General features: G+C 51.9%; 1 protein-coding gene across 3 annotated transcripts in view; it reads left to right on the top strand.

Annotated features, from left to right (window-relative positions):
* The window catches only part of LPP (LIM domain containing preferred translocation partner in lipoma), a 295,201-nt gene that overhangs the window by 236,639 nt on the left and 45,059 nt on the right, over window positions 1-13,503 (top strand). For all 3 annotated transcript variants that reach the window (XM_081007502.1, XM_081007503.1, XM_081007504.1), the window contains one exon: window positions 3,912-4,035. In XM_081007502.1, coding sequence (XP_080863628.1) covers window positions 3,912-4,035 — 124 coding nt within the window. The remainder of the gene's footprint in view (window positions 1-3,911; window positions 4,036-13,503) is intronic.

The following is a 13,503-nucleotide window of genomic DNA, read 5'->3' as shown; positions in this document are numbered from 1 at the left end:
TCCATTTTGGGGCTAGCAAAACGCAGCCTGCCCTTATATCCTGACTTCTCTCACCCGCTTTTCCAAGTCCCGGAAACCATCTGAGTTGCATCCTTGCCTGTCTCCAAACTCCCAAGCTAGCTGGGACCGGTATAGAGTCATGCTAGGTGCTGTGAGAAGAGGGCAACATGGGTGTATCAGTTAGAAAGCAGGGAGCATACAAGGCAGGGTCTGGGACACCATTTCATGGAATCTTAGCCCTGCAGAGTTGGAAGGGACCCTGAGGGTCATCTAGTCCAACCCCCTGCAAGGCAGGAATCTTTTGCCCAGCGTGGGGCTCCAACCCGTGATCCTGAGATTAAGAGTCCCATGCTCTACTGGCTGGACTATCCTGAGTTCTGTTCCAAGCCACACTAATACCGAAAGCCATCTTCCTCAAAAACAGCCTTGCAAATATGATGCGCATCTGAACAAGCGGGAGGCAAAGCGGGGGGGGGGGGGGACACACGAAAAAGGGGGGAAAGTAAATATCAGCAAGGGATGTTTTTTGGCAGCTTTTCAGTTCTAAATTGAGCTAATTCTACCTTCTGAAAGGAAGATAATTTCCATGTTTCTTTGCTTGAGAACACATAATTGAAGTTATTTTCCTTCCAAGAAAGGAGCCTCTGGAACATCGTTTGCAAATGGACAGGAAAAAATGAATGTATCTGGCGCTGCCTGAGCCGCGGGGCATTCATTGCGGCGCAGTTTCTGAATGCCGCTGCCACTTCCCCCAAGGTGTTTATCACTTGCTCAGGTGTCTTCCTCCCCCTCTCCTTCCTCCGGCACCCCTCTTTTCAAAGGGAGAGTGAGGAGGGCTGAGCCGAAAGCGAAGGGCGCTAAACCCAATGAGCCATGGGAAAGTGGAAGCCGGATTGTTATCAAGAAGGTTCAGAGCAGAAATTGGAAGAAGAAAACTCGAGGATCTCTTAAATTGACCAGCGCTTTTGGGGGAGGCAGCAGCCACTGGCTCCTTGGCCTTGGATTCCTCCTTAAAACCGGCATCTCAAAAGCCAAATGTTAACAAAAGTGCTGAGATAGAAGAGATTGTGAGTTTATGGACTTCATGAACTTCCAGAGTGAATTATTGTGATCTCTGGTGCTCATTTTGGTTTTTAAAGTCCCAAACGGCTCAGGCCCCAAATACCGAAAAGGCTTCCTCTTCATCGCAGCCTCCTGTGGGAGTGAGTTCCACAGTTTAACTCTGCTCTGTGTGGAGAAGTCTTTCCTTTTATCTTTTAAGCTGGAAGGTGTGCAGCCAAGATGATCAAAGGTTGGTAAAACAAGCCTTATGAGGAACGGTCGAAGGAGCTGGGGGTGTTTAGCCTGGAAAAGAGGAGACTGACAGGAGATAAGAGAGCCATCTTCAAATATCTGAAGGGCTGTCCCATGGATGATGGAGGAAGCTTGTTTTCTCCTGTTCTGGAGGGTAGGATTCGCACCAAGGGCTTCAAGTTACAAGAAAGGAGATTCTGACTAAACACAGGGAAGGACTTTCTGACAGTAAAAGCTGTTTGACAGAGGAACGATCTCCCTCTGGAGGTGGTGGACTCTCCTTACCTGTAGGTTTATAAGCAGAGGGTAAAGGTAAAGGACCCCTGGACAGTTAGGTCCAGTCAAAGGCGACTCTGGGGTTGTGGTGCTCATCTCGCTTTCAGGCCGAGGGAGCCGGCGTTTGTCCACAGACAGCTTTCTGGGTCATGTGGCCAGCAGGACTAAACTGCTTCTGGCACAACGGGACACCATGATGGAAACCAGGGCATACAGAAACACTGTTTACCTTCCTGTCAGAGTGGTACCTATTTATCTACTTGCACTGGTGTGCTTTCAGACTGCTAGGTTGGCAGAAGCTGGTACAGAGCAACGGGAGCTCACCCCGTCGTGTGGATTCGAACCACCAACCTTCCAATCAGCAAGCCCAAGGGCCTCAGTGGTTTAGACCACAGCGCCACCCGCTCCCTAATGCAGAGGTTGGATGGCTTTAGCTGAGATTCCTGCATTGAGCATTTGGGTCCCTTCCAACTCTTTAAGATTCAGTGATTCCCTAGAGACCCTCTCAGCTGCTGAGATTGGCAGAGGGGCCCCTCTTGAGAGTCCCTGCACCCTCAGAGGCTTGGGGTAATAGAGACCCGGGCAGTAGGAGAATCTCCTCTTCTCTGCCGGACAAAGAGGACCATGATAAGGTCCATTTTATGCAGTGAAGAGGAATTGTGGGCAAATGTCGGTTAATGCCCAGTGGTTGCCATTAATTGGATTTTGAATTGATTTTAGAATGAATTGATTTTAGACTGCATGTCAATTAATTTATTGTGATTTTATGTACCTTATTTTTCGCTCTATAAGACGCACCAGACCACAAGACGCACCTAGTTTTTGGAGGAGGAAAACAAGAAAAAAAATATTCTGAATCTCAGAAGCCAGAACAGCAAGAGGGATCGCTGCGCAGTGAAAGCAGCAATCCCTCTTGCTGTTCTGGCTTCTCGGATAGCTGCGCAGCCTGCATTCGCTCCATAAGACGCGCACACATTTCCCCTTACTTTTTAGGAGGGAAAAAGTGAGTCTTACAGAGCAAAAAATACGGTAAACTGTGTTACTTTTATTGTTGTTAGCCGCTCTGAGCCCGGCTTTGGCTGGGGAGGGTGGGATATAAATAAAATTTTAGTATTATTATTTATTATATGCTGCCCTGTGATCCCATGGGATGAAGGGCAGTTTAGAAATGACAGTGACGATGAAGATGATGATGATGATAGGATATCACAGAGTTATCGGGGGGTTTTACAGAAAACCTCACACATCATCTACAATCTGTTTGCTGGTATTATGAAGAAACCCTCACTTACAAGCAAGCGCAGTTTGGGCGTGGGGGAAAGCTTTCAGCTCCTAAATGGTGAATATAATAAGTGCACACAAAGAAATGTTTTTGCCATTGTTAAATCACGATAAAATCCCAGAATAGCAATGCCGAAGGGGAGATTTCCCAAAATGTTGCCTGTGTACAGCAAAACCGTGGTTTTTTATTTCAAAAAATCTTTCGATTCCCTCACCCAATTTTGTACCAAACTATGCGAAAAAGTCACATTATGCAAATTGGGACTAGATTGATGTAGATTTGCTTCCAACTGGGTACATTCTGAGCACTGCGGAACTCTTTGGCCAGGGGGAGGGGGAAGCCTGAGTGCAGGGAACATGCAAATCAGCTGGTTTTAGTATAATTGAAAGTATTGCCCTTAAGATATGGAGTCCGTTAATGATTAGAGTGGGTCTGACGAAGAAGCCATGGTGTAGGCAGACATTTTGTCTCTCTCTTTTTGCATCTAACCAGAGAAGATTTGGGGGGGCAAAGGAGGCCAAATTCAGAAAAATCCCATTACCATAATTCAGGATAGATTGTCCCAATGTGGTGGTCCAGGAGCCTCTGAAAAGTGGACCATGCAGCCACTCGTGAATACCTGCATCCCACCCCCTGGCAATTTTTTTCAGGTGAAAATGCCCATTCAGAGTGAGGGCAGTGCTAGTTCATACACGATTGCCTTCGCTCTCCACTGGCTTTGTGACAACGTTGATTGTGATTTACTCTGCAGCACCGTCAGGCTGCTGTGTGATCCCTGCGTAATCCCAAACTGGGTTATTTTATTTTTTTAATGCTGTTGCATTTTCAACTGATTGCAACAAAAGAGATGGGGGAGGGACAGAGGTCTTGCCTATTTACAGATGCCACCAGTTGACACCATATTTTGAAGAAATCGCCATGCTTTTGGCTGCTTTGCCATATGTTTAATAAATAACCTTTCCTCCATGGGCCTACTTATCAGTCCATGTACAGTTTCGCTCAACAGCATGCCCCTGGTCCAAAAGGAAACGTCAAAACTTGCCTCTTTTTCCTCTTCCAGAGTGGACATGGCGGTCCCAACCCTGCCTCAAGTGCTCCTTTGTTCAGACCGGAGGATGAGCTGGAACACCTGACCAAGAAGATGCTGTACGACATGGAAAACCCACCTTCCCAGGAATACTTCGGTAAGCGCTCCAACCTCTCCCGTGTTCTGGTGGCAGAGAGTTCCACAAGCCATTGGTGCATGGTGCAAAAAATAAAATAAAATAAAATAGTTAGCTACCAGAGCTAATGAACTTAGCCATGCCCATGATACAGTTTTGTACAGTGGAGGCCCGTTGTCCCAGGGTGCAGGAGGGGTGGGGGTCAGCCAAAAAATGAAAACAGAGAGGGGACGGCCCAGCGACATTGACTCTAATTTGCATCGAACATGTTTTCCCCAACCCCTCGGGGATTCAGTGCTGCGGTAATAGTAGCAGGCCAGATAGCCGCCCACTAATCGTATCATTAGGTCAAATTTAGAAAGCTACATCAGAGCATATTAAAAGTCGGTTGAGAGCAGATAGGTTTTGAATGCAGCGATCTAATTAACCTTACTGGAGAGCTCCAAGGCATTGTATTAAGTCATGGAAATAATTTGTTCCAAATAATTACATTCGAAAAGCCAGCAAGGATCATTTGGCGGGTCGGCCTCTGCTCAAATGGTGGGCTGCTTGCTCCCATCAGAGACTTTCCTTCCTCTCACATCACGGGGGATTCCCCCCCCCCGCGGTGTTGTGTTTCAGATGCCCCCCAAAGGGGACTGTTGTCCTTGAGAGATGGGTGGAAGCTCATCCCTTTAAAAGGACCATTTATTTAGGGATGCAGGCATCCTGTCTCTCTGGGAACTGTGGAGGTTTCAGGTCATGGGTTGGGGCTGAAGTTCGTGGCTCAGGTGAGGATGCTTGCTAAAGTTGGTTTCGGGAAAGATGCTCAGGTGTTTCAGCGATGGTTTGAGCACTCAGAAAGGCCAGTTAACTTTCAGGATGAGTGTTGGGGCTTGAGCAGTTTCACATGACCCCCGTCCTGCGCAGAGAGAGAGAGAATGAGGGCAATGTGGGGGGGTTTTGGGGTGTGTGGAGGGAAATAAGCCAAAAGGTGTGGGAAAGAGGGGAAAAGCACTCCCCACACAGTCAGTACAGACCTCTGGCAAGGACAGATTTTTCCCTCCCCTGGGCAGGATGTGCTGGGCCCGGCGGTAGCCCGAGAAACGCGGTCCAGGTCCGATCCTGAATCCAAGGGTTCCGCGAGGAATCAGTCCGACAGGGTCAAGGCAGGACACGAGGCAGGAAACCAGGCAAAGTCAGGTACAGGATCTCAGGCTGGTTCTGGCATACAGCAATGTTGCTCCCGCAACCTGGGGTGGGGTCCGACAGCCTTTTATCTTTGTCGGGGTAACGGACGGTCCTGATCCCCGGGCGACTCGCCTCCCTGTTTAGCCCACAGGCGAGCACTCCTCCTACAAGTACTCAGGTCTCTCCTTCTCTCAGACCTCAGTCTCTGCAGCTCGGGAGACATCAGGGGGGTTACTAGACCCAGGGGCCGCCTCAGCCTCCCCTGACCCAACCGGTAGTGGAGCAGCTGTAAGTGATGGCCCAGCTGGAGGCAACGAGGTCATCCCCACATCTGGAGCCAGGGCAGGCTCAGGCCCCTGACTCGGCCCAGCTGGTGTTTGTTGCAGGGGAACCTGTGCAGACTGGGACTCTTCAGGATCAGGCCCCAGACTTGGTTCAGATGATGCCTGAGGCAAAGGATCCGGAGCAGACTGAGTCTCCTCTGGTTCCAAGTCCGAGCCCGAGTCCCAGGCCATCACACAGGGAAGGAATAGGGGTGAAGGAGAACAAGAGAGAAAAAGGGGGTGGCAGAAGGAGAGAAGGAGAAAATGGGTGGCAGGAAGAGAAAGGGGGCATCCTAGCCCTGCTCACCACCAGCAGCATTCAAGGCCCCCCCCCCCCAATGTCTAAGCTCTCCTTCGACATTCAGCAATGCTTCTGAATCCTGGTTGCTGGAAACCACTGGAAGGGAGAGGGCTCTCGCACTCGGATCCTACTTGCAGGTCTCCCTTTTGGGTATCCCTTTTGGCCACTGTGAGAACAGGATGCTGGGCCAGGTGAGCCACGGGCCGGATCCAGCAGGCTCTCCTTAACTTCTTTGATTCTCAGATGTCTGGTTCACACATCGTGCTAAGCTGTGGCTTAGTTCACCAAAGCTAATGTTGGCAGAGCACATAGTTGAACTGTGGAACCCGCTGACACGGGAGGCAAGGATGCTCACCAACTTGGATGGCTTTGAAAGGAAGATGAAGACAAATTCATGGAGGACGCGAGGGCTCTCACTGGCTGGTCTAATCTAGCAAGCTCTTTTTATATTCTTACTACCTAGGAAGAAATGCAGTTCTTAACTGGGAGGGGGAAAACATCCCTCATTCCTGCCTTAGATGCTCCCCCCCCCCCAGTGGAAATAAAGACACAATTAGGTTAATGGGATAAATAAGGCCACAACTTTATTGGTTACAGGTGTTGAGCGGTATTGGCTTAGGCATTGGTCCTAACCGACTATATCCGGCTTCAGCCCGTCCGCTTGAAGTCCGGGAAGGGTTAACCACCAGTAGGGGGAGTCCTGCTGATGCACATCAACTAGAAGCTCCCCCAGGGTCACTGTTAGGATGCATGCCTTAGGCCCTCACCTCCCTCGGCTTCGGACAGGGCCACATCCCCCGGAATCCTTTATCGGACTACCCTTCAATATGTGGGGCAGGTGATGGCACTTCCTCCCCTCTTCCATCTACAGAACAATACCAATGCCTAACCACCAATACCCAGAAAGTTGTGACGGTTTGCAACGAGGTAGGCGAAAACCAACTGGCTGGTGCAAATTTGCCAAGTGGAAAAATTCCTCAACGGCGACCAATCAAGGTCCATAGCAAGGTCAAGGAATGGAAACCTTATAGGGCAGGAGGGTGGCAAAACAGGAACAGCTGGCAGGCGGGGAGGCCACGTCCTGGTTTAAATGGGCAGGCCACACCCCCAGAGCCAGCCGATTGGCTGGCCAGGGTGTGATGCGGCTGGGAATCCCCCCAATTGTGCAGGGCTGGGCTCTAGCTGCCGCGCATGCTGGGACTGTGAAGCCCGCAACTCCACCTCCTCTGTAGGGCGGAAGTGGCTTTCTCTTGCATTTTGTCCTTCAGCACACCAAAGGAGTGTGACTGGTTCGCTTGCACTGGGTGCAAAGTCTTGGCAGCGCCACAGGGAACCGCAACTATACTTTAGAACGGAGTGCAAGGCGGGTGGGGAAGCAAATGTTGGTGTTGCCCAGGGCGCCGCTGAAATTTGAGACCCCGAGGTCTGCCAGTGAACACACACCCTCCACCCAAACACCTCAGGTCTCTGCAGCACCCACACACCTTTCCAGGCTGCAAGCTGCCCACCCAGTCCACCCTCCCCATTTCATCTTGGAGGGTTGGAGGCTGAGCTCAGAAGCAGGGCAGCCCCGTGTCGCATGGCTCCTGAGTCCTGCCTGTTCTTCCGTTTGATGGAAATGAGAGGCGACTCTCCTGGACATTCGGGATGGAGTCCGAGCCAATACAAATTAGAGGAGGAAATTGCATTAGCCCACCGACTTGTCAGCATTGGGGAGGGGGCATTCCGCTTTGCTTTGGGAGCTGACAGCGAGCTACCGGGCAAGGAGGTGGGTGGTTGCAAGGCTGGAGCATTGACCAAGCGGTCAGGGTTTCGAAAGGCTGCTTAAGACCTTCCAGGGCCAGCTGCAGATATTTTGCTGCCTGACGGGAAGGACAGACGGTTGTCATGCAGCCCCGACAAGTCACAATCAGAACCCCAGCAGGGTTGCAGTCGGATCTTACTTCAAGGCTGGTGTGAAGAACACAAGGACATAAGAAGAGGCTGCTGGATCAGGCCAGTGACCCATCTGGTGCAGGATTCTGGTCCCACGGTGACCAACCTGCGGGAAACCTGCGAGCAGGATCCGAGCGCAAGAACAACCCTCTTCCTTCCTGTGGTTTCCAGCAACTGCAGATTGGGAGCCACAAGTGGAGCAAACTTCTTTGGCATCTGCTGAGATGCTGGGGGGGGGGGGTGTCCTGAAAGAATGAGTCTTGCTGGGGTTCTTGGGGGGCAGCCATGACCAGGTGAAAGAGAAACGAAAGAGCATTGGCTTATTAATTCCATGCCTTTTATAACACCCTTCCAGGGGGCCTTAAAGCGGTGAAAAGGACCACTACAAAAACAACATATCAGAGCATAAGAAGACCATGCAGGGTCTGGCCCATGGCCCATCTGGTCCAGCATCCTCTTCTCAAAGTTTCTGAACAGATGCCTCTTCTGGGAAGCCCTCAAGGAGGACCCGAGAAACTGGGGTCCAGTAACTGGCATTCAGAAGCATCGCTGACTCCAGCAGTGGTCACAGAGCAGAGCTAGTAGCCATCAAAAGCCCTCTCCTCCCTGAATTTGTCTGGCTGGCCACTGTGAGAACAGGATGGTGGACTAGATGGGTCACTTGATTGATCCTGCAGCCCCTTCTGATGTTCTTAAGACCATAAGAGTGGCCGTAGCAGGGAGGGGTCAGGCCAGAGATTTGACTGCACTAATTCAGAATACTGGGGGGACTGGCACTTTTGAAAGTTCCCTGCCCCCTGTTGTAAAATCCCTATAAACATACAGCTTACACACCAGGGAGGCATGAATGGTTTTCCAGCCCTTTGTGTTTTGTATCTTTCTTGTTTTCCTATATGCTGGGACTTCTTAAGATGGGGCATTCCTAACTGTGATATCACACCTGCTGCTACCTGCGAAGATTGGGCGTTGTGCCCCTGGGGCAGCTTTCTAGAGGAGAGGAGCCTCTACGTCTTGCAGAGCCCCCTCTGCAGATGGCCCGGGGTGGGGCTGCAGCCCCCTGCTCTTCAGGGGGTCAGACAATTCACCCTGTAAAGCTGATGGCTAGGGCTGATTTAGCATATGCGACGCCGGGGTGCAAAAAACTGCCCTGTGTCCCCAATTGGGGGGGCAGGCCAAAGTTGTTGAGCTTTTTAGGGGGGCACACAACTCTCTCCCATGCCGCACACAACTCTCTCTTGACGGCCCTTCAATCCCAGGTGCGCAGAAGGGCAGAACTGGCCAGCTGCCTCAACACCCTGTGCTGGTCCCGGGGGCTAACTGAGAAGCAAGGTCCGAGTCCAGTCCGAGGTTGAGGGTGCGGTATGGAGGCCGTCCGTCAAAGCTGAAGCGGGGTCCAAGGCGGGGAGTCGGGTGGGGTCAGGAACTCTGGCAGATGAGCAGGACAGGGTGCCGGCAGGAACAGGTTACCAACAACGTTGCTCCCGCAACCTGGGACTGGGGCTGGCTGGCTTTTATCTGCCCCGAGGCATAAGGCGGCCCGATCCTCTGGTGACTCGCCTCTCCTGGCCTGGAGGCGAGCACTCCTCCTGTGGGAACTTAGCCTCTGCAGCTCAGGAGAGGCTGGAGGGTTACCGGGCCCAAAGGCAACCTCACCTTCCCCTGACGGGGCTGGGAGTGGAGCACCTGCAGGCAATGGGTCCTCCTTCACCTCAGGAGCCAGAGCAGACTCAGCGGGTGCCTGCACCTGAGGATCAAGCACAGGTGAGGACCCTTCAGGCTCATGCCCCAGCCCCGGCTCAGCTGGTTCTGGAGGCGGGGAATCCTGTGCAGGCTGGGATTCCTCAGGTTCAGCCTCCGAGTCTGAGTCCCAGGCCATCACACACCCACAGCAAAAAGAAACCTGTGGCGCTCCGACGCACTCTGCTCCGCTCGGCAGCAGCTGTCGGCTGGCTCTTCAATCCCTGGACTCTCGACCTGTCGCCCCAGAGAGCCCTGCACCCCTAGCGCCTATGGGTAAGCCAGCCCTGCTGCTGGCTATTCAGCGCCTCCCAGGCTGGTCATCGCTTTGTTTGAAGACCACCAGCCCTGACCCCACTTTCCTGCATTGGCAAGGGGACAGAGTGTATGCCCCCTGCCCAAAGGTGGTCCTGTGATTCACATGCGCCTGCGGTTGCTGAAGGATCACTTTCCTTTGTGTGGAAACGATCCGGAAGGGTTAATCCCGGGACCAGATAAGGGGCAGGGGGAAAAGAAGCACTTGACAGCCACCAAAGGTTTTAATTGAATGTCGGTGCTGCTGGAATTTGCTGTCACACTCAGAACTCCGGATAATGCTCCATTGTTATGAAAACTGATAATCCAGCCTTAGCAATGGGTTGTTTCTTTCAGCGTGACAATCAGCTCTGTCATTTTGGGGGTGGGCATGTTTCCGTTGGGTGTAGATTGTTCCCTACACTTAGTCTCTCTCTTCCCCACACTTCCACCCACACCTTTTCCCTTTTGAAAGGAGAGGGGGGGGCGCCTTTTAGCTGCGCTCGTTCTCAGATAATTTTGGAACGGTGCGGGAATGGAGGATGAGATCTCGGAAGGCCACGGCAAAGGGAGAGGCATTAGCAATCAGATGCAATTTTGCGCGCTGAATGAGTGCTTTGATCAAGCGATGTCTTTCATATCTCTCTCCTCCTAAAATACAAAATATGCCGTAGTTGGAGTATTTTGGGATGAACCGAGCAGCAAACATTTCTGCACTGCAAAGAAAACTCATCCGAAACATCAACCCTGGGAAATTACCTGGGAGTCACGAGATCTTCTTGAACCTGACCAGGTGGGAAGCAGGCAGTCTGTGGCCTTGCCCTGTTGAATCACAAAATCCTAGAACTGTATAGTGAAAAGGGATCCAAAGGGTCATCTGCCCCCTGCAATGAAGGAATATTTTGCCCAGCCACCTGCAAAGCAATTCAGGCCAGGAGCTGGCAGGGAGGGGCATCACTGCTTTTTACCCAGAGGGGCAAGGAAGTCGGTACTGTTCAGGAACACTGGTGAGACCACCACTTTGGCTCTGCAGGGGTACTCACGCAGCACCCCCTCCCTAATGCCTCGCCCCCTTCCTCCCAGAAAGCAACAGCAAAAGAAGCTAAATGCTGGAAGATTCGGGACAGACAAATGAAAGTGCTTCTCCACAAAGTTAAACTGTGGAACTCTCTCCCACTGGAGGCAGCGGATGTCTTTAAAAGAGGATTGAAGGAGGAGGGCTACAAAGCAGAATGGCTGTGCTGTGTCTCCACGGTTTGAGGCAGCGATGCTTCTCAATATCAGTGGCTGGAAACCGCAAGAGGAAAGCGTTGCCCTTGCGTTCGAATCCTGCTTGTATGCTTCCCTTTGCTGTGAGAACAGGATACTGGGTTTGATGGGCCATGGACCCGATCCAGCAGGCTCTTCTTACATTCATAAGTCTACAGGCCTCCCAGCTCTACTGAAAGCCTTCATAGAATCACAGAACAGAGTTGGAAGAGACCATGAGGGTCATCTAGTCCAACCCCAATGAAGGAATTTTTTGGGTCCAGTGTGGGGCTCAAACCCACGACACTGAGCTTAAGGCCCTGGTGCTCTACTGACTGAGCTATCCCAGCTCAGCTTGACTTCTGTGATCGCACTGCATAGTTAAAACATTCAACAACAACGAGAAGAAAGGCAGACCCAACGCTGCTCTCTTTCCCCCTCTTCGCAGAACACCGTGTCCCAACTATTCTTATCCCTCGCCGTCAAATGGCTGTCGTGAGCAGAAGGTCTTAAAAGATTAAAGTGTGGTCACCGGTGGCCTTTGACTGGAAGGGAAATCCATAAGAGCAAAGCTCTGTGTGTGTTTGCGCGACATGCACCGTAGCCGGGATGCGGGGCGGGCGAGGGTTCGACAAGGACCAGGAACGGAAATCTTGTTAGGCTGCTGACTAGAAACGCTGTTCTGTCATCGATATTTCTTCATTAGGAATAATGATTTTTCCACGTCCGCTGCCAGTGGGTTCCCGGCCGTCCAAAAGCCGGGATGTGCCATGAATCTCTAAAGCGCACTTATCGGAGGGACTCCGAAAGCGGCGAGAATTCAGAAGGCGGCGAAGGAGGGGGGCAGGTTGCACGCACTGCGCCGCCGCAGGAACAGCGGTTATTGATGGCACCTGTGGGAGCCCTTATTTCAGTCTGATGTATTTACATAAGAAAGACGTCCTGGCTCAAAGACGCCGTGTTCTGTTTCTCCAGCTCTCCGTCATGTATCGCTCTGCAGCAGCGGCGGGGGCTCTGGGGAGCGGCGGAAGCAGGCGCATGTAACCGTGATGAAGGCATCTCCTTGCAAGCCAAAGAAACAGGGAGGGATGGCTTTGGCTGCTGCATCATCTCAGAGTTTTCGTCCGTTCCTTCCAATGCCTCGCCTGAGCTCTTAAGAACAGTGCTTGTTGTTGTTTAGTCGTTTAGTCATGTCCGACTCTTCGTGACCCCCTGGACCAGAGCACGCCAGGCACTCCTGTCTTTCACTGCCTCCCGCAGTTTGGTCAAACTCATGCTGGTCGCTTCGAGAACACTGTCCCACCATCTCATCCTCTGTCATCCCCTTCTCTTTGTGCCCTCCATCTTTCCCAACATCAGGGTCTTTTCCAGGGAGTTTTCTCTTCTCATGAGGTGGCCAAAGTATTAGAGCCTCAGCTTCAGGATCTGTCCTTCCAGTGAGCACTCAGGGCTGATTTCCTTAAGAATGGAGAGGTTGGATCTTCTTGCAGTCCATGGGACTCTCAAGAGTTTCCTCCAGCACCATAATTCAAAAGCATCCATTCTTCGGCAATCAGACTTCTTTATGGTCCAGCTCTCACTGGACCAGAACAGTGATATCTTTGATTAAATTGATGTGCCCCTATCCTTCAGAAAATCACAGGGCAGTTTAGAATGTAACAACGTAAGGATAGCATGCTGGATCAGGCCACAGGGCCTTCTTGCCCAGCATCCTCTTCTTACAGTGGCAAGCAGGACCAGAGCTCAAAAGAAACTCTCACCTTCCTCTGGTTTCCTGCAAATCTACTTCGGCCCTTAAAAGGAGGTGGACTTGTGGGCTTCACGGCCCCCCTGCGCGATTGGAGGGATTCCAAGCCGCATCACCTCCTGGCCAGCCAATCGGCTGGCTCTGGGGGTGTGGCCTGCCTTATTTAAAGCAGGACACGGCCGGGGATCTCCCTCTTTTCCGCCTGCCAGCTGTTCCTGCTTTTCCCACCCTCCCGCCCTATAAGGTTTTCGTTCCTTGACCTTGCTATGGACCTTGGTTGGTTGGTCACCGTTGAGGGGCCTGGTAGGAATTTTTCCACTTGGCAAATTGGCACCAGGCCCTCAGTTTTTGCCTACCTCGTTGCAAACCGTCACAACTTTCTTGGTATTGGCGGTTAGGCATTGGTATTGTTCTGTAGATGGAAGAGGGGAGGAAGCACCATCACCTGCCCCACATATTGAAGGGTAGTCCGGTAAAGGATTCTGGGGGCGTGGCCCTATCCAAAGCCTAGGGAGGTGAGGGCCTAAGGCACGTCCCCTAGTGGGGGCCCCGGGGGAATTCCTAGTTGATGTGCATCAGCAGGACTCCCCCTACTGGTGGTTAACCCTTCCCAGACTTCAAGAGGACGGGCTGAAGCTGGATATAGTCGGTTAGGAACGGCTAAGGGAGCTGGGCACGTTTAGCCTGGAGAAGAGGAGGTTAAGGGGTGATATGATAGCCATGTTCAAATATAT

This window comes from Podarcis pityusensis (assembly GCF_964106645.2).
Source record: "Podarcis pityusensis genome assembly, chromosome: 5".
NCBI classification, from domain to species: Eukaryota; Metazoa; Chordata; class Lepidosauria; order Squamata; family Lacertidae; genus Podarcis; species Podarcis pityusensis.
Note: the sequence above shows the minus strand (reverse complement) of the source record. Positions and strands in the feature narration are given on the sequence as shown.